The 25,503-nt window shown below is 60.0% G+C and overlaps 1 protein-coding gene across 1 annotated transcript in view; it reads left to right on the plus strand.

The window, feature by feature from the left end:
• Positions 1 to 793: 793 nt before the first annotated feature.
• TRAPPC10 (trafficking protein particle complex subunit 10) overlaps positions 794 to 25,503 on the plus strand; it is a 49,882-nt gene continuing 25,172 nt past the window's right edge. Inside the window, exons 1-4 of the mRNA XM_040986685.1 lie at positions 794 to 939; positions 16,719 to 16,800; positions 19,317 to 19,452; positions 24,880 to 25,076. Of these exons, the coding sequence (XP_040842619.1) occupies positions 873 to 939; positions 16,719 to 16,800; positions 19,317 to 19,452; positions 24,880 to 25,076 (482 nt within the window). The 5' untranslated portion in view covers positions 794 to 872. The remainder of the gene's footprint in view (positions 940 to 16,718; positions 16,801 to 19,316; positions 19,453 to 24,879; positions 25,077 to 25,503) is intronic.

The following is a 25,503-nucleotide window of genomic DNA, read 5'->3' on the forward strand; positions in this document are numbered from 1 at the left end:
CGTCATCCAGGCACCCCATAAGGGAGACTTCACAAACTCAAACTCACTTTCTGTGCACCGGCTTTATCTCGTGGCACTGCCCCCCTCCCCGCCCCCGCTCTGGCCCCGGAAAGGCCTGGGGTGGGGGGCGGGGGTAGGGTCACAGCCTGTCCTCTCGGGTCGCCTTGTCGGGAGGGACATAGCCGACTCAGAAGGGGCAGCGGAAAAGGGACCGGCTGACTATAGCACGCCAGAGGTCCCCGTGCTGCAGGTGTGGCGACCAGCAGCGGGCACTGGGAAGGCCACGTCCCCGGAGGCCAGGCGCGCCCTACCGGTCTGCCCCGGAGGAGGCTTGGTGCGCCCTCCCGGCCCGCCCCGGAGGACTCCCCGGAGGAGGCCCGGCGCGCCCTCCCGGACCTTCCCGGAGGACTCCCCGGAGGAGGCCCGGTGCGCCCTCCCGGACCTTCCCGGAGGACTCCCCGGAGGAGGCCCGGTGCGCCCTCCCGGACCTTCCCGGAGGACTCCCCGGAGGAGGCCCGGCAGGCCCTCCCGGACCTTCCCGGAGGACTCCCCGGAGGAGGCCCGGCGCGCCCTCCCGGCCCGCCCCGGCGCGCCCTCCCGGCGGCGCAGTTCCCCAGCAGGTGCGGCGCGCGCCCGGTGCCGCCCCGTGCGCGTCCCGCCCCTTGACGCCGCGCGCCCCGGAAGCGGTCCCGAGGCCGGAAGCGGAGCGGCCTGCGGGCAGCGGCCGGCGGCGGCGAGCGGCGGGCAGCGGGCGGCCTCGGTGGCACGGCCGGCTCCGGAGCTGCCTCGCGCGGCCCGGCGGGCGGTGCCGCGGCGCAGGCTCGGGGCTGCCCATGGGGCGCGGGGGGCCGGCCCGGTGACGCCGGACGCCCATGGCCGCGGCTGAGGAGGCGCAGGCGCCCGTGGTCTACACCATGGAGAACAAGCCCATCGTGACCTGTGAGTGCGGCGGGGCGGCCGCGGGCCCGGGGGCTGGGCTCCGACCTCGGCGCGCCCGGGGTCCCTGCTCGGGGCAGGGGGCGAGCGCCCAGGGGCGGCGGGGTGCCCCCGCGGGATGCGGCAGGCGCGTCCCCGGTCGGCGGCGTCACTGTCTCGCGGCCTGGCGGACTTGCTGAGCGGGCTCGCAGCTGCAGGCGGGAGGGCATTAGGGCTTTTCCCCTCTGTGTTTTCGCGAGTTGGCGTCGGGCAGTTTGTCCCTGTCCCCGTCCCTCCTGCCGCCTGTGAGCGACCAGGCCTGGCTTGCCCTGCCCGCCCCTGGCTTGCCCTGCCCGCCCCTGGCTTGCCCTGCCCGCCCCTGGCTTGCCCTGCCCGCCCCTGGCTTGCCCTGCCCGCCCCTGGCTTGCCCTGCCCTGGCAGGTGCCGGCCCGGCCCCGCGGGAAGTGCGCCGGCCGAGTCCAGCTGCGAGTCCAGCTGCGCCGATCGCTGAGCTCCCCGCCCAGGCTGTGGGCAGCTGCCCGCGTCAGCCGGGGCAGGGCTGGGCCCGGGGCCCTGTCTGGGCGGGCGCCTTCTGGGCTCCCGGACTCCCCACCTGTTGGGTGTCCAGCCGCGGGGCTGTGTCCTCCTGCCCTCGGCTAGACGTGCCTCCGGGTTGTACGTGGGGTGCCGTGCCGCGTCAGTGTCGGAGTCTGCTCCTGCAGGTCGGTCCATCAGCCGGTGGCCGGGGTGGATGCCCGTCCTGTAAGCAGTGGCCTGGCCTTCCTGGGACCCCCGGGACGGGATCGGCTTCAGCCAGCGTTCGGAGGGTCCCTCGCGGCGTCTCTTACTGACTTGGTGGGCACTTGGTGTCCGGGTTTGCCCCCTCTGGGGCAGCAGAATGGGTGCTCGGGAGGTGAAAACCCACCCGTGTGAGGCGGAGTGAGAGTGAACGCACACACCTGGGCTCCAGGTGAACCCCCACCTGCAGGCTGCTTCTTGGGGGGCGGGGCAGGGGCTGCTAACCAGGGAGGGTGTGACACCCAGGCACTGTGGGGCGGCCGCCAGCCCAGCTGCTGGACTTCCGGCCTCCTCTGCCCTGCACTGCGTGATCACAGCATACCATGCTCCTCCAGTCTGTGTCTCACAGCCCCTTGCAGGCCTGGCCTCCCCCTGTGTCTCAGCCCCTCCAGGCCTGGTCTCCCCCTGTGTCTCAGCCCCTCCAGGCCTGGCCTCCCCCTGTGTCTCAGCCCCTCCAGGCCTGGCCTCCCCCTGTGTCTCAGCCCCTCCAGGCCTGGCCTCCCCCTGTGTCTCAGCCCCTCCAGGCCTGGCCTCCCCCTGTGTCTCAGCCCCTCCAGGCCTGGCCTCCCCCTGTGTCTCAGCCCCCTCCAGGCCTGGCCTCCCCCTGTGTCTCAGCCCCCTCCAGGCCTGGCCTCCCCCTGTCTCACAGCCCCTTGCAGGCCTGGCCTCCCCCTGTGTCTCAGCCCCTCCAGGCCTGGCCTCCCCCTGTGTCTCAGCCCCTCCAGGCCTGGTCTCCCCCTGTGTCTCAGCCCCTCCAGGCCTGGCTTCCCTCTGTCTCACAGCCCCTTGCAGGCCTGGCCTCCTGGCCTCCCCCTGTGTCTCAGCCCCTCCAGGCCTGGCCTCCCCCTGTGTCTCAGCCCCTCCAGGCCTGGCCTCCCCCTGTGTCTCAGCCCCTCCAGGCCTGGCCTCCCCCTGTGTCTCAGCCCCTCCAGGCCTGGCTTCCCTCTGTCTCACAGCCCCTTGCAGGCCTGGCCTCCTGGCCTCCCCCTGTGTCTCAGCCCCTCCAGGCCTGGCCTCCCCCTGTGTCTCAGCCCCTCCAGGCCTGGCTTCCCTCTGTCTCACAGCCCCTTGCAGGCCTGGCCTCCCCCTGTGTCTCAGCCCCCTCCAGGCCTGGCCTCCCCCTGTGTCACAGCCCCTTGCAGGCCTGGCCTCCCCCTGTGTCTCAGCCCCTCCAGGCCTGGCCTCCCCCTGTGTCTCAGCCCCTCCAGGCCTGGTCTCCCCCTGTGTCTCAGCCCCTCCAGGCCTGGCCTCCCCCTGTGTCTCAGCCCCTCCAGGCCTGGCCTCCCCCTGTGTCAGCCCCTCCAGGCCTGGCCTCCCCCTGTCTCAGCCCCTTCCAGGCCTGGCCTCCCCCTGTGTCTCAGCCCCTCCAGGCCTGGCCTCCCCCTGTGTCAGCCCCTCCAGGCCTGGCCTCCCCTGCCCTCCAAGGCTGCGCTCTGTTGGGCCTTTGGCTTTGGCGAGGGGAGCAGTTTGTGCTTGTCCTCACTCAGGACGTTTCTGTTGACCAGTGCAGGGCTGCGGCTCCGGAGCCCCAAGTGTGCCCGAGAGGTCCCTATGGGGCTGGGAGTGGGGCATAGTATTATTGTTGTTAAAAATCCTGTGGAGTTATTTATTTGAAAGGCAGAGTTTCCGAGAGAGAAAGCTCTTACCCTCAGGTTGATGCTCCAGATGGCTGCGGCAGCCGACGTGGCAGGCCCAGACCAGGAGCCTGGAGTTCCATCCTGCTCCCCCACACCCGTGGCTCGCTGTGGCTTTGGCAGGGACCTGCATGAGGAGTGGGGGAGCTGGGACTCGAACCGTGCTGACAGAGGCTGTGGGTGTCCGAGGGGCGGCTCTGAGAAGGGGCACTGGCTATATAGCCTGTAATGGGCAGCTTCTTACCACATCTGGTGGCCCCTGGTGCAGGTGGGGGCTTTGGACAGTGCCATCAGCTGGCTGGCATGCAGCTGGGGCTGGGCAGGCTTGTGGGAGGAACTGCCCGGTCATAGCAGATACAGCCCTTGGGTTCCCAGCTCAAATCCTGAAGGCCTCCTGGTGAGACACAGCCCCAGCAGGCCCACTGTGGGGCTCCAGCTGGGCCCAGCAAGCCCTGGACCAGGTAGGACAGTGGGAGGGGGCAGGTCCGTGCTCTGTGGGGTGTGTATAGGGGAAGTTTGGGTTCCCCCCTTAGGGTAAAAGGTTAAAATTTGCAATTGCTGCCTGGTGGTGCTTGTCAATTTGATCACCAGAAAAGTAACTTTTCGTGTCTTTTTTTAAAAACTTGGCCAAGCAGATGCAGCTTGGACCCGGCTGTTTTCACACTGGTTCTGAGCCGAGTTTGGGGCGAGGGGCACCTGTTGTATGCCCGCCGTCCTAGTGTTCCGGTCGCTGGGATCCTGGGGCCGGGGTGGCCTACCCTCAGACAAGGTTACTGACTTGGGGTTCCAGTGTGGTCTGGGTGCTCGCTGCTTCCTGGCTCCCCGTGTGACTGTCTCTGTACCCTCAAACTGTAGGCTCAGAGACCCCTCTTCCTTCCCAGGGGGCTCCTCTTCAGTCTGAGGTAAAAGGAGAACGCGCCAGCTTGTGCAGTGTCACGGCTGAAGCGGGCATGGAGCTGCTGTCACCCCATCCCTTCGCACGCCCTGCACGACACAGGAATCGCCAGGGCCCCGACTCGGGGAGCCCTCGCAAGCACGCCTCGACTCCAGCCTGCCAGGGAGACCGCCGTGCCTTGCGTGTCCCGGGAAGGGTGTCGGGGCCTCCGGCCATGGGGAACGCCCGGTGACCATGCCCACCAAGCGCTGAGTCCTGGCTGGAGAAGGCTCCCACCGTCCCGGTCTCGTGGGGTGGCCCTGTGTGCGGACGGGCCTGGCCGGCCGGGGGCAGCTGCCTGCAGGCTTGTGGAGCCTCATGGCCGCTCCTTCCTCCTGGCTCTCTGCCCCCGTCAGGGGTGGCAGGGGTGGTGACGGCTCGCAGCAGCTGCGCCTCGCTGCCCAGCAGTGCTGTGGCCCTGTCGGTGGACACTGCGTGGTTCCCCTCAGTGGCTTGGTGCGTAGTAACCCTCTGTCTTCCTGTGGACACGTTTCTGTGTTTCCTGGAAACACCTGGATGGGCGCAGCAGGTCCTGAGGGGCTTGGGCTCAGCTGGGGGTGGCCCGCCATTGCTCTCCGCAGTGGCTGCGTGAAGGTGCTGGGAGTTGGAGGTGACGCCTGCTCTGGCCCCAGGTGGCTCTGCCGTGCACGCTGGCTCCGAGACCCCTCCATGAGGGGTCCTTGAGGCCCGTGCCTGGCTGTGCACGCTGGCCCCTCCGTGAGGGGTCCTTGAGGCCCGTGCCTGGCTGTGCACGCTGGCCGCTCCGTGAGGGGTCCTTGAGGCCCGTGCCTGGCTGCTGACTGGGTTCTTGTTGAGGATGCTGAGTGGCTCCTGTGGTCTGTGTGTGTCGCTGATCAGATATGTGGCTTTATTTTCTCCCAGTCTTTGGTTGAAGCTGAAGCCTGGTGGTCTGACTGCCCTAGAGGGAGGTGCCGTGCATGGTGTGTGAAAGCTGGTGGTGCACTCTGGGCCATGAAAGTTGGTTTAGTGTCTGCGCTGGCGGGATTCGGACACTGCACCCAGTGGTAATGTGAGCTGTTACTCGTGCGTCTGCTCGCAGTGGCTTTCATAAAGCAGAGCCAAGAAAGTGTTCAAAAGATGTTTGGATTAGCAGAGGTGGAACAATACACATTGTGCTTTTTCCCCATTAATTTTTTTAAAGATTTATTTTTAGAAAAATTTTTATTACAAAGTCAGATATACAGAGAGGAAGATCTTCCGTCCGATGATTCACGCCCCAAGTGACCACAATGACTGGTGCTGCGCCAGTCCGAAGCCAGGAGCCCGGAACCTCCTCTAAGTCTCCCACGCAGGTGCAAGGCTTTGGGCCGTCCTCGAGTGCTTTCCCAGGCCACAAGCAGGGCGCTGCATGGGAAGCAAGGCCGCTGGAATTAGAACTGGCTTCCATATGGGATCCCGGCACATTCAAGGCGAGGACTTTAACCACTAGGCCACCACTCCAGGCCCTAGTTTTTATTTTGTTTTGATGATTTGTACATGGTTGATTAGGGTGATCAGAGTTGAGGCTACAGGAAGGTGGGTGACATCACCATTTCCACAGTCTGTTTTTCCTTCCTGTATCTGGGGGAAGGGGGAAGGTGAGAGAAGCCACCAAGCCTGCCAAACACCTCTGCACCCTGGAATGGAGGACAGCCTCCCACCCATCCCAGGTCCCCAGCGTGGGGCATGCTCCGAGGGTCCTGCTCAAGTGGTTTTATCCTCCATGTGCAGCTGGATATGCTGCCCACTGCTCCGTCTGAGCCTCGAGGAGGCCTGGCTCTGACATGCACTCCACAGATCACGGAACCTGCACTTCTCTCCATGGTTTGGGTTTGAGTCCCAGTTGGGGGATCCCCAAAGAAACGTCATCTGAGGTGATTCCCGACCTGATTCCTGTGTGTGTTTGCCAGTGCAGCGTCTGGCACAGTCCGTCACCCCAGTCAGCTCGTGCACACACTGGTGGTTGCAATTGCTGGGTCAGTTCTGTCTCCAGCCCTGTCTTTTGCACAAACCAATAGGTGTTGGAGCCCAGCCTGATCCGGCCCACCTCACATTTGGCCTTCACGTACGCCAGTAGGAGCGGCCGCCTGGTTGGAGCATCCTGCCATAACTCCCACCGGGCCTGCCCTCTGCCCTGGTTCCTGTGCTTGCCAGTATGTACAGCAGACTGGTCTAGCTTGTCCCACATCCATTCAGCTCTCATAGACGTCAATGGGCATTGAAGCCCAGTTCAACCCAACCAGCCCCTCTATCTAGCCCATACACGTGCCAGTGAGTGCCACTCTCGGTCTGGCCATGCCTGCCCCAGTCCTGGTTCTCATGTTCACCAGTGGCAGTGGCAACCCAAGAGGGAGGTGCCCACTGTTTCCCTACCAGGCCCACTCCCACTCCTGGATCTGGCACTCTCCAGGTGGTTCTGCAGTTTAACTTGACAGAATTGGCCCCCCATGCCAGCGTGTGCCAGCTGATGCTGTGGCAAAGCCCAACCAACCCTCACCCACTCTGACTGATGCTTGCACCAGCAGGAACAGTCAGCCCAGCCTGGCTTTCCCCCGATGAGCTCACATGAGGGCAACAGGTGTGTTGTAACCTTGCCCAGCCTGGTCTTCCCCCATCCCAACTCATGCTCTTCAGTGGGAATGGTGGTCCCACAGGGGAACTCCTTGTAGCCCCCCTACCAGCTGTGCTCCCTCCCCCTGGGTCTCGTGTGCTGGTTGGGTGCTGCGGCCCAGTCTGGCATGGCCCATGTCACCTAGGTGTTTGTCAGTGGGTGCTGTAGTCTGTCCAGGCCCGGCCCACCCCCAGTTCCAGCTCCTCCTGGTGAGGGCTGCAGCCTAGCCCAGCCGGCCCTCAGCCCTGGCCCCTGTGTGAGCTGGGTTGTGTTGCAGCCAAACCTGGCCTGACCCACACTCCATTCTGGCGCTCAGATTTGCCAGCGAGTGGTATGAAGTGCCCTGGCCTGGTTCACCCCTATCCTGCCCCAAGTGTGTGCTGGTGGGTCCATCCCGTGGACTGCTCTGGGCTGCAGGGACTGTGTCCTGACAGAGGAGTTCCTTGAGCTGCTCCGTCAGAACCTCTCCCAATGCAGATCTTGCTCCCATTGGAGGGTCCATGGGCAGCCCTACTTAGTCCATCTCTTGCCCAGCAGTAACAGTGGCCTTTCCTGACTGGCCTTCACCAGTTCTGGGTTTTACTGTTGAGTGTTACAGCCCAGCCAAGCCTGGTCCACACCCAGACACAGCTCACGCCTAGCTCAGCGGGGGCAGAGACCGAGCTAGCTACCTAGCCTAGCTCGTCCTACCCCTACCCTGGTTCTCACAAGCACCAGTGGGTGCAGGAGTCTTGCACGCCCCAGACTCCGTCCACACTTGTGCTGAGGGACACTGCAGCCATTTTCAAACTAGCCAGCCCCGACTCTGGCCTTTGCACTCACCAGTGGGAATCAGCCAGCTGCGCGTCCCCTCCGTTCACCAACCAGCCCTGTGTCCACTACAGATCTCGCATGTGCCAGTGGTTGCTCTGACCCAGCTCGTATTTTTGTCTTTTTAAAAAAAGGTTTTATTTATTTTTATTGGAAAGGCAGATATACAGAGGAAGAAGATCTTCCATCCAATGGTTCACTCCGCAAGTGACCGCAGTGGCTGGAGCTGAGCCCATCCGAAGTCAGGAGCCCAGAGCTCTTCCGGGTCTCCCACACAGGTGCAGGGTCCCAAGGCTTTGGGCTGTCCTCAAGTGCTTTCCCAGGCCTCAAGCAGGGAGCTGGATGGGAAGCGGGGCTGCCAGGATTAGAACTGGCACCCATATGGGATCCCAGCGTGTTCAAGACGAGGACTTTAACCACTGTGCTACTGCGCTGGGCCCCCCCTTTTAAAGATATTTATTTACAGGGAGAGACAGTGGCCTTGAGAGTGAGTGAGAGTGAACTCCGCTACCCACTGGTTCACTCCCCAAATGACCACAGTAGGCAAGCCTGACCAGGCCGGAGCCAGGGCTTGGCACTCTGGCCTCCCGTGTGGATCTGGGACCTGGGCCGTCGCCTGCTTCTGTGCCAGGTGCGTTAGGGAGCTGGGGGGGAGTGCAGCAGCTGGGTGTGAGCAGTGCACGGGAGATAAACATTTCAAAACGTTGATGTCACACTTGCCGTGACAGACCCACAGCCTGGGTGTTTGAGAACAGCCGACAGGCGTCCTGGGCCTGTAGGCCCGTCGGGGGGCCCTCCATGGCCTTGTGGGCACTTCTGTAGTCAGCACCGTGGCCGCTCCATTCTCCCCGTTCCTCTAGGGATGTCCGCTTGTCCTTGGGCTTTACTGGGTCAGCAGGACGGCTGCGTCTCGGGGACTTGTCCTTGGGCCTTCCTGGGTCACCAGGACGGCTGCGTCTCGGGGCCCTGGCTTAGCCACAGCCCACGCGGTCCTCGTAGTGAGCAAGGTTGTCTGTGCTCTGAAGGTGCCGGGCGGTGTGTGTGCGTGGGAGTGAGTGCCTTGGCAGGGTGTGCGTGGCAGGTGCCACTACTGTGCCGCATGGCCCCCGGTCCCCAACGGCCTGCGCTCCCCATGGCCTTGGAGGGGCACAAGGGGCCGGCTTCTCTCCTTTGGTGGGACACAGGGACCTCTGCCGCCCACATGGGAGGCCCGCATGGCTGTTACTGCCACTGAGGGAGTGAGCTGTGGGTAGGGTCTCTTTCTGTTAAATTAGTGTTTTTTTTAAATAACAGTAAGTGAAAAAAGGAAGGGAGGCAGGTCCCCTGTATGACCCCAGCAAGGCAGCCTTTTTCTTTCCTTTTTTTTTTTAAAAGATTTATTATTTTTTAAATTTTTATTGGAAAGGCGGATATACAGAGAGGAGAGACAGAGAGAAAGATCTTCCGCCCGATGACTCACTCCCCAAGTGAGCGCAATGGCCGATGCTATGCCGATCCGAAGCCAGGATCCAGGAAACTCCCCTGGGTCTCCCACATGGGTGCAGGGTCCCAAAGCTTTGGGCCGTCCTCGACTGCTTTCCCAGACCACAAGCAGTGGGCTGGATGGGAAGTGGAGCTGCTGGGATCCCGGTGCATTCAAGGCAAGGACTTTAGCCGCTAGGCTGCCGTGCTGCTGGGCCAGGCATGACCACTCTGCCCTTTTCTTCTTCCTTTCGCTGTCTTCCCTTCCCTGTCCCTCCTCTCTCCCTCCTCCTGGGTTGGGCCGTGGGTGCTGGGCCGTGGGCTGTGGGTGCTGGGCTGTGGGCCGTAGCCTGCCCTGCAGGTGTTTGCTGTACTTGCCTCTTGGCCTCTCCCATGGCAGTCAGTTAGCTGCTGTTTCTTTTTTTGAAAAAACTTATTTTTAGTGGACAGTCAGATATGCAGAGAGGAGGAGAGACAGGAAGATCTTCCATCTGCTGATTCACTCTCCAAGTGGCTGCGACAGCCGGAGCTGAGTGGATCTGAAGCCAGGAGCCCAGAGCTTCTTCCAGGTCTCCCACGTGGGGGCAGGATCCCATGGTTCTGGTCCATTGTTGACTGCTTTCCCAGGCCACAAGCAGGGAGCTGGATGGGAAGCGAGTCTGGCAGGACACGAGCTGGTGTGTGTATGGGCTCCTGGGTGAGTGCAGGACGAGGGCCGGTCAGCTTCTGACCTCCAGGTGTCCGCCCGTGCGGCTGTCTGCCGTCTGTGCGCCCCGTGCCGCCCCGTTTGCTGAGGTGCACGTGTCTTCCTCAGGCTCCTGTGGCTTGGCATCGTGAGCATGCTCCCTGCCCCCGCCGTGCAGCGTACACTGGTCCCAGGAGTGCTGGCTCCCGGGCATGGAAGTAGCCAGCTTGTGCAGTTTACCGGCCTCTGAGGTGGACCTGCTTTGTATGGTTTCGAGATAAAACCTGTGTCACTGCGGTTCTGCGCTGCCCCGTGTCCTGCCTGGCACACGGACAGCCTGTGTCCATGTGGTGTGCGGGAAGGTGGGGGTAGAGCAGAGACCTCAAGCCGCTCCTGGGAACTGGCAGTCACTGAGCAGGGGGCCCGCTGCTGGGCACACACACACCCTGGGCACTAGGAGCTGTGTCCCAGGACTGGAGAACTCGGCTTTAAACCATTGTGGGGCCAGTGCAGTGGTGTCATGACAGGCTAATCCTCTGCCTGCAGATCTGGCATCGCATACGGGCACCGGTTCATGTTCTGGCTGCTGTACTTCTGACCCAGCCCCCTGCTGATGGCCCAGGTGCTTGGGCGCTGCCCCGTCGTGGGAGAGCTGGAGGAGGCTCCTGGCTCCTGGTTCTGCTTCCTCCTGGCAGCTCGGTCCCCGAAGTGCAGCCTGCATTCGCGCTGCCAGGGAGACGGCCGGGTAGTCATTGTTACCCGTTGCTGTGTGGTGCCCTGGTTAACGCTGGGCTATCCGTGAGGAGGCCACACTCTGAGAGGCTGCTGGAAGGCACAGGTACTCTGGGAGAGGGCAGCCGGGGAAGCCCCTGAAGGAGGGGTCAGAGCAGGAGCCGGGAAGCCGCAATGCAGGGCTGCCGGGTCGCGATACCCAGTCCTTGCCTGCGTGAAGAGGTCCTGCTGCCCGGTCCCTGGTTCCGTTCTCAAGGCTGTGTCTCCCAGGGATGGAGGGTGAGTGTGCACACCCAGGGGATTGCCACTCAGGGAATTGGCGTGTGTGTGTGTGTGGATGTGCGCGTGTGTGCAGCCATCTGAGGAATGAACCTGGTCATGGAAGACCATGTCCAGTCCTTGTCTGTCCACTCCGTTGCTGGTGAAGGCTCCTGAGTCAGCCTGGGCACTCAGCCTGCCCCTGGCCAAGAGTGCCGCTCTGTTTGCTGTCACCCGAGGCTGGGGCACTGGGGCCGGTCCATCCCCTCCTTTGCGCCCGTTAATGGGTCCGACAGAGCCGGTCTCTGGCTGTGGATGAGCTGCTGCCCCGTGGGGAGGTGGAGATGCCATCTTGTGGACAGGCTGTGAAGTGCAGGTGTCGCCAGCACTCTGGTGTTGTGATCCGTGGTGTTAGAAGTCACCACTTCCATTAACCAAGTCAGCCCTTAACCAAGTCAACCCTTAACCAAGTCAACCCTTAACCAAGTGAGCCCTTAACCAAGTCAACCCTTAACCAAGTCAACCCTTAACCAAGTGAGCCCTTAACCAAGTGAGCCCTTAACCAAGTCAACCCTTAACCAAGTCAGCCCTTAACCAAGTCAACCCTTAACCAAGTCAACCCTTAACCAAGTGAGCCCTTAACCAAGTCAACCCTTAACCAAGTCAGCCTTTAACCAAGTCAGCCCTTAACCAAGTCAGCCCTTAACCAAGGTCGTTCTGGAGACGAGGATGTTGCCGTGTGTGTCAGCACACACCTGGGATCTGTTCTGCCCATGACACGACGGTGTGTGCTGCTGAGGCAGGTGCGTGTCTCCACGCTCAGCCTAGCTCTTCCCTCTTCCCGTGGGGGCATTCCATGGTGCTTCTGCGCATGTGTAAGAATTGGAACAATAAGAAGCAAATGGCAGGCCTGGCGTGATGGCCCAGTGGCTCAGTCCTCGCCTTGGCATGCACTGGGTGCCAGTTTGTGTCCTGGCTGCTGCCCTTCCCATCCAGCTCCTGCCTGTGGCCTGGGAAAGCTATCAAGGACGGCCCAAAGCCTTGGGACTCTGCACCCGCATGGGAGACCCGGAAGAACCTCCTGGCTCCTAATGGGCTGAGCTCCAGCTATCGTGGCCACTTGGGGAGTGAATCGGCATATGAAAGATATTCCTCTCTGAATCCCTTTCTTTCTATAAATTTGCCTTTCCAATAAAAATAGATAAATCTTAAAAAAAAAAAGAAGCCCATGAGAGATACATCCCTGTGTGGCCAGGGTCAGGACGGCTGCGTTGGGTCTGTCAATGTGCCCCAGAATCAGGAGGTTGGGGCAGCTTATCCCTGTTGTGTTTTTGAGCTGCTGGCCAGTCAGACAGGGTAGGGTACCTGGGGGCCCAGGTGTGGCTGCTGCAAACGCAGGGCAGCCCTGTCTTGGAGTTGGGTCAGTAGGTGGGGCCTGTGGCAGGGGCGAGGGCGTGTGGGTGTGTCCTCCCGGAGGGGGTGATGGTCTTGGAGAAGAGAAGGGGGTGTGCAGACACAGGCCCCTGACTCCGGGCTGGCCCTGGTGGCTGGGCCCCGGCAGGTGCGTGAGCCGTGGACGCTTGCTCTGCAGGGCTTGTGGGAGCGGCTGTCCTGAGGCCGAGCTGGGGGAACGCCACCTGCTGGGCTCTGCTCCCCGCAGCCTGTGCCTCCCACCTGTGTGCAGCAGGGAGTCAGGAGGCTGAAGGCCGGCAGCCAGGCTGCCCCTGAGGGTGCTAGGTGCCCTTCTCACCCGGGGCTCCCGCGACAACCCGCAGCCAGGCTGCCGTCGAGGCCCCCAAGCGGGGCCGGCTGACTGGGATGCCTGCTGGCTGTGAATCCCTCGTGCACACACTTGGAGGAGTTATCCCGCCACAAGAGGCAGCAGCTTGGCTGCAGTTACTGAACTGAGTTGCAGCATGGCGGGATGGTGAGTGGGAAGCAGGGTTCCTGAGGGTCTCACTGCAACCCTCGCAGCCACTTCCCTGACACCCCAACCTCCCTGGTTCCCCACCCGCTGGTGCCTGGCTCCTCCTTGGTGGCTCTGCTGGGACGCTGGCCTTCACCCCCATTTGCAGAGGCCCCTGGCCCCTCCTAGTACTGGGTGGGAAGACTTGGGAGTGCGCGTCCTCTGAACATCCATCCTGTTCTTGCCCAGTCGGTGCAGAGGGCTGCTGCGTGGACGCGCCAGGTGGCCCCACAGAGCCCGCATGCTGGGAGGGCTGGCTGGCCTGCTGACACCTGCTGTGGTTCTGGGTCCTGGGACCACGGCCGGCTCCTGTGTGTGCTTCCTTGGCTGTCCTGCTGACACCTGCTGTGGTTCTGGGTCCTGGGACCACGGCCGGCTCCTGTGTGTTCTTCCTTGGCTGGCCTGCGTGCCAGGTGTCTCCCTTGGTCACATTTTCTTGAGGAGTGACAGCGTGCAGGCTGGCCGGGGCCTACCTCACAGACGTCAGTTGACTGAACTCAGCTCTCTGCTGTAAGGGTCCGGACTGTGGGTCAGATCACACGGAAGCACTGGGCCCCAGCACCTCCAAGCCTGGGACGGGGCAGCTGGACGCTGGCTGACCCCCGTGGGCAGCTGGATGCTGGCTGACCCCCCGTGGGCAGCTGGACGCTGGCTGACCCCCTGGGCAAGTGGACACTGGCTGACCCCCGTGGGCAGCTGGACGCTGGCTGACCCCCCTGGGCAAGTGGACGCTGGCTGACCCCCCCGGGCAAGTGGACGCTGGCTGACTTACTCCTTATGGGCAGCTGGACATTGGCTGACCCCCTGTGGGCAGCTGGACGTTGGCTGACCCCCTTTGGGCAGCTGGACGCTGGCTGACCCCCCGTGGGCAGCTGGACACTGGCCGACCCCCGTGGGCAGCTGGACGCTGGCTAACTCCTCATGGGCAGCTGGATGCTGGCTGACCCCCCGTGGGCAGCTGGACGCTGGCTGACCCCCCATGGGCAAGTGGATGCAGGCTGACCCCCCGTGGGCAGGTGGACGCTGGCTAACTCCCCATGGGCAGCTGGATGCTGACTGACCCCCCGTGGGCAGCTGGATGCTGGCTGACCCCCGTGGGCAGCTGGCCTCACAGGCCACTTCCCAAGCCTCCGCCCACAACCCCAGCCCAAGGAGGAACTCTCCCACCCGCTGGCTCACTGCCTGGAGGTCTGCAGTGGTGGGCAAGGTTGGGGGCAAGCCAGGAGCCTGGGACTGCTTCCGGGTGTTCCCATGGGGTGGGGGCTAAGCACCTGGGCCCTCTCCTGCTTCCCAGGCACTTCAGCAAGGAACTAAAACGGAAGTGGGAAAGCCGGGCCTCCAGCGGGCAGTGTTGCAAACAGTGACCTACACGGCCCCGTCGCAGCGCTGCCCCAGCGTGTGGCCTTTGGCCATGGAGAGATTGCTGTGCGCTTAGGTGACATGTTGTCGGAAGGACAGTGTGTGCAGCTTTATAGAGGGAGCCGGGAGGAGCGGGTGCCAGGACGAGGTGCAGCGGATGTGTCTCCGTGTAGGGAGGACTAATGCCTTTCCTTGAACAAGGCAGCAGAATCGGCCTGCATACCGGAAGGGCCTCGCTTGCCGGAGGGCGTCCTCACTGGTGTCTTTTGTTTGTGCAAATGCTTTTACTTTTATTTGTTTGTTTATTTTTTCATTGGAAAGGTGGATATACAGAGAGGAGGAGAGACAGTGAGGAAGATCTTCCATCTGATGGTTCATGCCCCAAGCCGCCTCAATGGTTGGAGCTGAGCTGATGCGAAGCCAAGAGTCAGGAGCCTCTCCCAGGTCTCCCACGCGGGTGCAGGGTCCCAAGGCTTTGGGCCGTCCTCGACTGCTTTCCCAGGCCACAAGCAGGGAGCTGGATGGAAAGTAGGGTTGCCGGGATTAGAATTGGCACCCATATGGGATCCCAGTGCGTGTAAGGCGAGGACTTCAACTACTACGCTGTCGCGCTGGGCCCATCCTTGCTGATTTCTGACTGCCTGTGGCCATGCAGGGGTGTCAGCGTGGGGACTGCCCGTGGGCGGGATGCACAGACAGGGGTGTCAGCGTGGGGACTGCCCGTGGGCAGCGTGCGCAGGGGTGTCAGCGTGGACACTGCCCGTGGGCGGGGTGCACAGACAGGGCTGTCAGCGTGGACACTGCCCGTGGGCGGGGTGCACAGACAGGGCTGTCAGGGAGGAGACTGCCCTGAGCTCCACCTGGCCTTGGCTGACGGTCCCCTGGCAGGCCTGTGGCGATGTGAGGCAGCTGCTCCGGGCGGGCTGCAGCCAGGCATGTGCATGATCCCTCCCCCCGCATGTGCAGCCACGGAACATCGTCCCAGGCTGCAGGGTTTAGGTCTGCAGTCGCCCAGACAAGCCAGCCGAGCTCAGAATACCAGTGATTCCTTTAGCAGTCAGGACTGTGGTTTTGCTCAGGAGGATCCTCTGAGGGAAGCTTCTCAGCCTCTATATGTAACGCTTCCTGTGAGTGGAGGAGAGGGCCATGTCTGCATGTAACGCTTCCTGTGAGTGGAGGAGAGGGCCATGTCTATATGTAACGCTTCCTGTGAGTGGAGGAGAGGGCCATGTCTGTATGTAACGCTTCCTGTGAGTGGAGGAGAGGGCCATGTCTGTATGTAACGCTTCCTGTGAGGGGAGGAGAGGGCCATGCTAATAATTAGAAGAACTATTTGGATTTCAACACTTGTGGATTGTGCATGAGTAGCCAGCTTCTGCGTGGGACCAGCGTGAGGCCTGGGCATGGTCAGGGGACCCTTGTCGTGGTCAGGGGGTCCTGGTTGAGGGTCTGCTCACCCTTCCCCAGCCTCCCTCCGGGTGGTGAGGCCCCAGGAGGCTGGCTGGCCAGGCCACACCTCAGCTACACAGAGGACTCTTCTGCTGGCCTAGGCTGAGTTCATTTTGGGCAGGAAGGTCATTTTCATTCCTCCAGGCCCCTTCTCTGTCGGCTTTTCTAGCTGACTTCTGGTGCAGGGAGCAGAAGCTGGGAATACAGTGAAGCTGGGGGACAGTGGAGCTGGGGGACAGTGAAGCTGGGGGACAGTGAAGCTGGGGGACAGTGAAGCTGGGGGTACAGTGAAGCTGGGGGTACAGTGGAGCTGGGGGCCCCTGCCACAGGTTCCTGCCTGTCTCATGGTGTGCTGTTGGGTTCGGTTCCTGCCCATCTCTTGGGGTCTTAGGATTCGGTTCACGCAGGTGTGAAGCTTGTGTTCCGAGGTTAGGATGTTCACACAGATGTGAAGTGCGTGTTCCGAGGCTGGGGTGTTCACACAGGTGTGAAGTGCGTGTTCCCAGGCTGGGGTGTTCACGCAGGTGTGAAGTGCGTGTTCCGAGGCTGGGGTGTTCACACAGGTATGAAGCGTGTGTTCTGAGGCTGGGGTGTTCACACAGGTGTGAAGTGGGTGTTCCCAGGCTGGGGTGTTCACGCAGGTGTGAAGTGCGTGTTCCGAGGCTGGGGTGTTCACACAGGTATGAAGCGTGTGTTCCGAGGCTGGGGTGTTCACACAGGTGTGAAGTGGGTGTTCCCAGGCTGGGGTGTTCACACAGGTGTGAAGTGGGTGTTCCCAGGCTGGGGTGTTCACGCAGGTGTGAAGCGTGTGTTCCCAGGCTGGGGTGTTCACGCAGGTGTGAAGTGGGTGTTCCCAGGCTGGGGTGTTCATGCAGGTGTGAAGTGGGTGTTCCAAGGCTGGGGTGTTCACGCAGGTGTGAAGTGGGTGTTCCAAGGCTGGGGTGTTCACGCAGGTGTGAAGTGCGTGTTCTCAGGCTGGCCCTCAGAGGCACGAATGTTGACATGTGGTGTCATCTTACTGAATGCTGGAAGACACAGCTTTGTGTCTGGGGTCTGTGTGTCTGTCTGCATGGCCGTGACTCAGTTTCCCTTCGTTCTTGCCTCAGGTGCTGGAGATCAGAATTTGTTTACCTCCATTTACCCCACGCTGTCACAGCAGCTTCCGAGGGAGCCGATGGAATGGAGGAGGTAGGTATGCTCACCCGCGTGTCAGGTGTCTGTGTAATGAGCGTGTGGTGCCCATGGCATCCTGCTTCTGGTATGGTCCTACTGCTTGGGCAGTGCCGGAGTCCAGCTCCAGCTGAGTTCGGAACTCGCGAAGGGTGCGTGGATTAGGCGCAAAGAAAGAGACGGACCACTAGTAACTCTTCATCATCATAATGGACCACGCACAAAAGCTGTCCGCTTTATTTATACAAAATCAGTCAAACTCTGGCTCAGACTTTTTACGTCATGGTCAAGTGGGTGTTTCCAAAGATAACTCTGCCATTTGTTTCACCTAAGGCTAGAATGTTAACCACCTGGCGCCAGGCTAGGAAAAAGTTCTCAATAGATGGTGCATATCAATCACTAACACATTCCTACCACAATTACTTTACAACTAGGTCTTGAGACAGTCAAGGAAGGAAGGGACCTAAAAGATCAAAGAAAGAAGGAAAGAATAGATTCCCACTACACCTGAAGACAGAGCACCCTTCATTAGCATAGGATCAAAAGGGGAGTTTAACACTCTTGATTAACATATTGCCACAGGATGCAGCCCTAACAGCAATAATAGCTCTTTGGCTAAAAACGGCACCAGCAACATTAGCTTCTAAGTTCCTATTGATATTAAACAGTAACTCCGCAGAGGCAGACAATGCCTACATAGATTACAGAATACTCAGCGGGGTTGTCCAGTGTCCGTGCAAAGGGAGGCAGAGCTGCATTCAGGTGTTGTAGAGACATCCGCCGGGCCTTGTCACACAGCGGGAAGTTCCTTGCGACCCTGCCTGCAAAGGAACTATACTCTTCACACCTTCCTGTCTTCCACACCCATCACACGGACCCCAGCAGGGCAGGGCGGTCTTCTCATGGGATCGGTGTTAGAAACAACAGATTTAAAAACAAGGACGTATTGGTTCTGGCATGGCAGCCTAGCGGCTAAAGTCCTTGCCTTGCACATGCCAGGATTCCATATGGGCGCCAGTTGTAATCCTGGTGGCCCCGCTTCCCACCCAGCTCCCTGCCTGTGGCCTGGGAAAGCAGTGGAGGACGGCCCAGAGCCCTGGGACCCTGCATCCAGGTGGGAGACCTGGAAGAGGCTCTGGGCTCCTGACTTCAGACTGGCTCAGCTCCAGCCATTGAGGCGGCTTGGGGCGTGAACCGTCACACAGATCTTCCTCTCTGTCTCTCCTCCTTTCTGTATATCCACCTTTCCAATAAAAATAAAATAAATCTTAAAAAAAACCAAAAAATTTATTTTATTTTTATTGGGAAGGTGGATATACAGAGAGGAGAGACAGATACACTCCCCAAGCAACTATAGCAGCTGGAGCTCAGCTGATCCAAAGCCAGGAGCCGGGACCCTCTTCCAGGACTCCCACGTGGGTGCAGGGTCCCAAGGCTTTGGGCCGCCCTCGACTGCGTTCCCAGGTCACAGACAGGGAGCTGGATGGGAACTGGAGCAGCTGGGATATGAAATAGTACTCATGGGATCCTGGCACATCAAAGTGAGGACCCTAGCCATTAGGCTACTTCGTTGGGCCCAGCATTAGTCCTTTCTGTCTGTGGGTTTGGGCCTTAGGTTTGTGAGCTTAACATTGCTTCCTGGCCGTGCCTGCCTGGACTCCTGAGGTTGTCTGCTTCCTGTAGTTACTGAGACTCTGGAGCTTGTAGAAGCGGAGAGAATCAGCTTGAAGGACAGTCGCTCAGCAGCGAGAGGCCCCGTGCTTCGGAACTGGCTGAGGACGGGCTGCGGGTGTGTGGCTGCACACTGGGGAAGGCGGCCCGCCGTGGCTCTGCAGCAGCAGGCACAGGCCGAGCGACAGTCGCACGGGCTTTCTTCATCCTCCCGGATGCCCAGAGGGAGGCTGCGGGGGCTGGGTGGCAGGATGCCCGCCGCTTGCTGGTCCTGGAGCTGGACAGGCCAATGCAGAGTGGGCGGGCCAGCCCCAAGATGCTCCGTCATCCACGTGGAGTCCAGCTTCGTGCAGTTCCAGGAGCTGCTGCCCGGGCAGGGGACGGGGCCCTGCTCAGCTTGCTGGTCGGCACGTCCACTGGACGGGCTCCTGGTGGGGCAGGTGGAGGGACCGCTGCACATAGGCACCCAGCTGGTCACGAGCGCCAAGCCCTTCGCACCTGCTCACCTTGAAAAGGTCCTGCCTCTTAAAAGTATTTAAAAATGAAACATGTTGGCCTGAGGCGGACAGGTGTGACATGTGTGTCACAAAGCCTGGGTAGTTTGTCTCTTGGGTAACACAGGCTTCTCAGCTCTTCAGGAACTCACTGTCTCTCAGGCCACGTGACTCTCCCGCAGCGAACGTTGGTCGTGGCCCTGCTCAGCCCGAGTGCTCCTGGGCGCATGGCAGCGAGGGGCTGCTGGGGGCGTGTGCTCCGTGAGGCGCAGGCTGTGTGCCGCGTGCTGAGTGTGTGCCACGCGGCTGTTTCTGCTGTGCTGTGCCGCGAGCGCTCATCTCTCACTGACTCATGCTGCACCATTGCAGGTCCTATGGCCGGGCACCCAAGATGATCCACCTGGAGTCCAGCTTTGTGCAGTTCAAGGAGGAGCTGCTGCCCAGGGAGGGGAACAAGGCCCTGCTCACCTTCCCCTTTCTGCACGTCTACTGGACCGAGTGCTGCGTAAGTGTCGCTCGGAGCCAGCCGCTCCCTAGGGCACATCCTGGGGTCCACTCTGTCCGTAGGTAGGGGCTCTGGGCACAGGCCCTGATGGCCCCAGGGGGAAGCCACGTGGCCAGTGGTTGCATGGCGCTTTCAAAGCAAGTGTTGTGTGTGCCAGCAGCATGGTGGGCACCCCGGGTAGTCCTGGGTGCAGTGAGGGCAGCGGTGTGAGCAGGCCTGGGGGAATGGAGACCTTCTGGATGCCTGGGTCCTCATTGGCACTTACAGGCATCTCTGCCCTGCCAGACTTCCCATTGGAGTTGGCTTCCACTGAGCTACCAGCCCCTCCCTGCCCGCATGACCAGGCCTTGCCCGCCAGTGTGGTCAGCTCCTGTCCGTCGGTGAGGTCAGTGAGAACTGCTCCATGTTGGGCCAGTGCCTGCCGGACGCATTGGCCCGGCGTTGACAGGTGCCTGACTCAGCCGTGCCGCTCCATCCTGCTGCAGCGTTTCTGGCGCGCCCTGGTCCTCGCGGAGGCTGCACTGTCATGCCCTTTGAGCACACTGTGTTTCCTAAGTGGCTGGTGCCACCTCAGGGCTGTCTGGTCTGCAGGGCTGGGTGTTGGACGATTTTGGTGGCCTGGTGCTTCCTCCTCTCCCCTCCAAGAGTCATGTATTCATTTGAAGGGCAGAGTTAGAGGAGAGACACGGAAAAGAATCTTTTCCATGTGCTGCTTCACTCCTCCCGTGGCAGCAGCTGAGCTGATCCAAGCCCGGAGGCAGGACTTCTGCCACACTGGTCCAGGACCCAAGGACTCGGACCGCCCTCCACTGCTTTCCCAGCATCAGCAGGGAGCTGGTTGGGAGGTGGAGCAGCTGGAACAACAACCAGCCCCCTTAGGGGGTCCTGGTGCCTGGAAGCTGAGGATTAGCCAATTGAGCCATCACTCTCAGCTCTCTGATGAGTTATAAAATCTATTTTCACTGAGGTTTACAAAGTGATGCTTTTTCATTTCATTTCTTTTTTTAAAGATTTGTTTATTTTTATTGGAAAGTCAGATATACAGAGAGGAGGAGAGACAGAGAGGAAGATCTTCCGTCTGATGATCGCAATGTGATCGCAGTGACTGGTGCTGAGCCAATCCGAAGCCAGGAACCAGGAGCCTCTTCCCAGTCTCCCACCTGGATGCAGGGTCCCAAGGCTCTGGGCTGCCCTTGATTGCTTTCCCAGGCCACAAGCAGGAAGCTGGATGGGAAGTGGGCCTGCTGGGATTAGAACCGGCGCCCATATGGGAAACCTGGCATGTGCAAGGTGAGGACTTTAACCACTACACTATTGCGCTGGGCCCTGTTTTTTCATTTCTAAGGTGTGTTATGCAGAGCAGGCGTTTAGCCTAATTGAGTTCCTGATCTTGGTGCCTAACTCTGATCCTGCTACTGGAGGCTCCAGGGGACGCAGAGCCGGCTTGGGGATGGGCGCCTGCCTCTGCGCAGGGTGGACCCTGCTCTGGGCTCCCACCTGCATAGCCGCCGTGTCTGAGGAGTAGGCTTACAGATCTCCACTTCTGAAACAAAACAATTAGGAAATGAGAAAAAGAACATGCAGGCTGGGCGCTTTGCTAGTGTGTGGATGCCAGGCAGGCTGCCCGAGGCTGCAGGGGTGAGCCTGAGGTTGGTGCCTGGCCCCAGCTGCAGGCAGGGCAGACCCCGGCGACAAGGCCGACGGCTCAGGCAGCCAGCACCTGCCCCTGTGGTCGGAGACCAGCCAGCCCCGGCCTGGCCCCCTCCGAGCCCTGTGGGGGATGGGAGCTCGCCTGCTCTCTGCGTCTCAGAAAAGTCAACATTTAGGGGTGTTGGGCTTCCGCCTGGATGAGGTGGTGGCTCGTGGGTCTGTGCGGAGTGCCGGGCTGCTCACCTGCTCACCCAGTGTATTCGTCCCTCTTCAGCCTCAATCGCTTCTGCTTTCACTTGATTTTTTTTCCCCTGATGATCTATTTTGTTTTTCTGGTTTTTCTAGCTCAGAGTCTACTTATTTTCATTCTTAAATCTCTAACGGATCTCCCTCTGGTTAGTGTCTGAGGCTGAGACAGTACCTGCTGTTCCACCATTGTTTTTTTTTTTTTAAAGATTTATTTTTTTATTATTTTTTCATTGGAAAGGCGGATATACAGAGAGAGGAGAGACAGAGAGAAAGATCTTCCGTCCGATGATTCACTCCCCAAGTGAGCGCAACGGGCCGATACTATGCCGATCCGAAGCCAGGAGCCTCTTCTGGGTCTCCCACGCGGGTGCAGGTTCCCAAAGCTTTTGGGCTGTCCTCGACTGCTTTCCCAGGCCACAGGCAGGGAGCTGGATGGGAAGTGGAGCTGCCGGGATTAGAACCGGCGTCCATATGGGATCCCGGGCGTGCTAGGCGAGGACCTTTAACCACTTGCGCCACCGCTCCGGGCCCCCACCATTGTTTTTTAAGAAACTGTTGTTTTGTTTGTATTTTTCCTTTTATCCAGTAGTCATTTAACTGAATTTTTTAGTTTTTAGAGTTTTTTTTACTTATTGTTTTCTGATGTTACTGGGTTGTGATGAACAGGTGTAGTCCAACGTATTTCTGCTGTGAAGGAGCCCAGCCCCCCGGCTCTGGCGATGTCCTGCTGAGGGAGTCCGCCTCTCTCGCGTGTGGGAGCCGGGCCGGAAGCTCTCTTAGCGGTTGTTGCATGTCATTGATGTGCTTTTGCTGTGGAATGTTTCACCTCCGGTGACACAGGCGCTGTCATCACTGAGCTCCCGCTGTCTCTTCTCCCGCCTCTTTTCCGAATGTGATTGATGCATTAGCCGTTACAAAGATATTCATAACCGTTCTAATTGTTGATTTGAAAGGCAGAATAACAGGGAGGAGAAACAGAGAGTGGATAGAGAGAGCGCTCAGGGTCCCAAGGCTTTGGGCCGTCCTCGACTGCTTTCCCAGGCCACAGGCAGGGAGCTGGATGGGAAGTGGAGCCGTCAGGACATGAACTGGTGCCCACATGGGATCCTAGCACATTCAAGGGGAAGGTTTAGCTACTAGGCTATCGCACTGGGCCTGGTGGCCTTTGTTTTTGAGCTGTGTGCGCCCAACGCTGGACAGTTCCGGTTACACCCTGTCTGTCCTGCGTGGATCAGACTTTGTGTGGCAACATGGATGTGTTTCTGTCTGTCTTGTTCAAACAGCCCCTGCCTGGCGCACCTGTTCCCTTCATGTTTTCTGGGGCTGGCCGTCCCCGTGTCCCCATCCGGGTAGTTTTTCCCTTGTGGGTGGCTGAGTCCCCTTCCTCCAGGTGCGTGTTGCCTGGCAGGCATCCCGTGAGCGGGAGGGGAACCCGGATTTGAAGATGGAGTTGTTAAAGTGGGTCCTCTAGACGCACTGTGCTTGCACTGCAGCTGCTGTGCTGGGCGGGAGCCAGGCGCGGTGTATGAGGCCAGCCCGGGACGGCCCTGAGTGCGTCCCAGCGGCCACCAGCCGGGCTGAGGCCAGCCCTTCAGGGCGTAGATGCAGACCGCTGCGCGGGGAGCGGCCTGCTCGGCCAGGGAGGAGCGGGCCGGGCGTCCTGTGAGGGACTGTCCGCAGTGGGCTGCTGACCGAGCTGCGGTCATTGAACTTTCGTATTCCTGAGCTTTCTCACACGGGAACCGTTTCGTTTCTCCATCCTTTGCTGTTTTACACACTCCTGTCACGTGTCTGAGTGCTTTTCATGAAAGATTTACATTTTTTACTGTTAGGTTTGTTTTTTGGCCATTATGATGAGATTTTCTGCTCCTAGAAATGAGGTTCTGTGGGGCTGACGGTGTAGCCGGGAATGCCAGCATGCCGGCTTGGGTGCCCGGACACCGCGCCCCGCGCCCCGCGCCCCGGGCCAGGACGCTTCTGGCCCTGCCGAGTGGGCATCTGGGCTGTGAACCAGCACCAGGCACACCTCTGCTTATCTCTCCCTCTTTCTCACTAACTCTGAATCAAATCATTTTAAGAATTATATTCTAATAGGGAGTCTTTTTTAAAAAAGCAAGTCTTATTTAAGGAGAAGATTTTCAAGTCGGTTGCTAATTAATTTAGGGTTTTAGGGCCCAACACGGTAGCCTAGCAGTTAAAGTCTGTCCTTGCCTTGCATTTGCCTGAATCCCATATGAGCGTCAGTTCTAATCCCAGTGGCCCCACTTCCCATCCAGCTCCTTGCTTGTGGCCTGGGAAAGCAATCAAGGACGGCCCAGAGCCTTGGGACCCTGCACCTGTGTGGGAGACCCAGAAGAGGATTTGGGCTCCTGGCTTCAGATTGGCTCAGCTCTGGCCTTTGCAGCCACTTGGGGAGTGAATCATCGGACAGGTCTTCCTCTTTGTCTCTTCTCTCTGTGTGTCTGACTTTCAAATAAAAATAAAATCTTTAGGAAATATATTTAGGGTTTTAGATTTAGAACTAAGCCTCGGTCGTGCTGTGTCCGTGGCGATGTTGGGGTGTGTAGTGTGCCCCTCGCCTTGCGTGGCTCCCTCGAGTGGCTGCATTGCTGGGGCGTGCAGCTGTGACGCAGCGCAGACCGACGCGTTCTTCACGACAGACGGTGCCTGTGTAGGACAGGAAGCCACGCCGTGACTGCCGTGGACAGCTGGCTGCAGAGAACTGCAGAGAACTGTGGAGTGCCCAGATGAGGTTGGCAGGTTCTGGGCGCGGCTTGCACTGTTTCTACCTTGAGGCTTGCACGTTCTGAGCTTGGTGTCCGTGGCGTGGGTGCCAGGAGCCCCCGGACTCGCGTGCCCTCTTCCAGCTGGCGGTGTTGCTGAATTCCCACGCCCAGCACAGTCTGGTTTTCTGCAGCACATTTGTTTTTAAAATCAGAGTGGCAGATGGAATGAGTGAGATCTCATGTGCTGGCCTGCTTGCAGCACGGGGCTGGGAGTGGAGCCGGGAGCTGCAGCGCAGCCTGCGTCCCCATGAGGGAGGCGGGGCCAGGCTTCTGTCCTTTGGAGAACAGGGCTCAGGAGCTGGAGCTGGGTATCGAACCCGGCACTCTGGGTTGGGGCACATCCCTACTGATGGGCGTAGGGTGGTCGGCAGGAAGGCCGAGACCGCCTGCTTTCCCGGGTATGCTTGCCTTGGCATGGCCTGCAGGGCCTTCGGGGCTTGTAGAACCAAGAGCCGGGCGGCAGCTGCCTGGACGGTCGAGTCTGGCCACCGCAGCTGGCAAGGGAAGATTGTGACCTGCCTCGTGGTGGCTGTGGGCAACAGAGCTCCAGCTTTGTGGCCCGTCCTGTGGCCAGGCCACGGCGCCCTTCCCTGCCTGCAGCTGGCACATTCTCTGGATAGGGCCCGCAGGAGTGGTGGTGGACCGTGGCTGTCCACTGTGGCCACCGGGGAACTAGACAGGATTTATCTGTGAGCTGGCGGCGTGGACCAACTCAGTTTCACAGTGACTTGTTGGTTTTTAGGATACTGAAGTGTATAAAGCCACTGTGAAAGATGACCTCAGCAGGTGGCAGAACACCCTGAAGGCGCACGGCTCTGTGGACTGGCTCATAGTAGTAGTTGAAAACGATGCCAAGAAAAAAAACAAAACTAACATCCTGCCCCGCACTTCCATTGTGGACAAAATAAGAAACGATTTTTGTAATAAGCAGAGTGACAGGTAAGTGCACCTTTGTGTACGCCTGGGGAGCAGGGGCTGTGGGCCTGGTGGGCACGGTTGGCACTGAGCTGTGCTGCTCGCACGCCTGGCCCCCATCTTTGGGCAGGAACTATCAACTGGCCTCATTTTTTTTTCTTTTTTAAGATTTATTTTATTTTTGTTGGAAAGTCACATATACAGAGAGGAGTATAGACAGGAAGAACTTTTGTCCATTGATTCACTTCCCAAGTGGCCACAAAAGGAGCCCTTGGAGGCCAGCTCAGTGGGCTGCTCCCCCACGTCCATGCAGTGCGGGGCACGGGTGGTGTCCTGTGTTTGGTGCATGACTTGAGCTTACAGCTTAGCTTGGCCCCCCACGGCCAGGACTTGGGGAGACACCCCCGGCCGTTTCAGCCCGGGCCGTGTTCTCTCCGTGCTGAGGGAGAGG

Source organism: Ochotona curzoniae, unplaced genomic scaffold (assembly GCF_017591425.1).
Source record: "Ochotona curzoniae isolate NIBS_2020 unplaced genomic scaffold, NIBS_Ocur_1.0 contig_4516, whole genome shotgun sequence".
NCBI classification, from domain to species: domain Eukaryota; kingdom Metazoa; phylum Chordata; class Mammalia; order Lagomorpha; family Ochotonidae; genus Ochotona; species Ochotona curzoniae.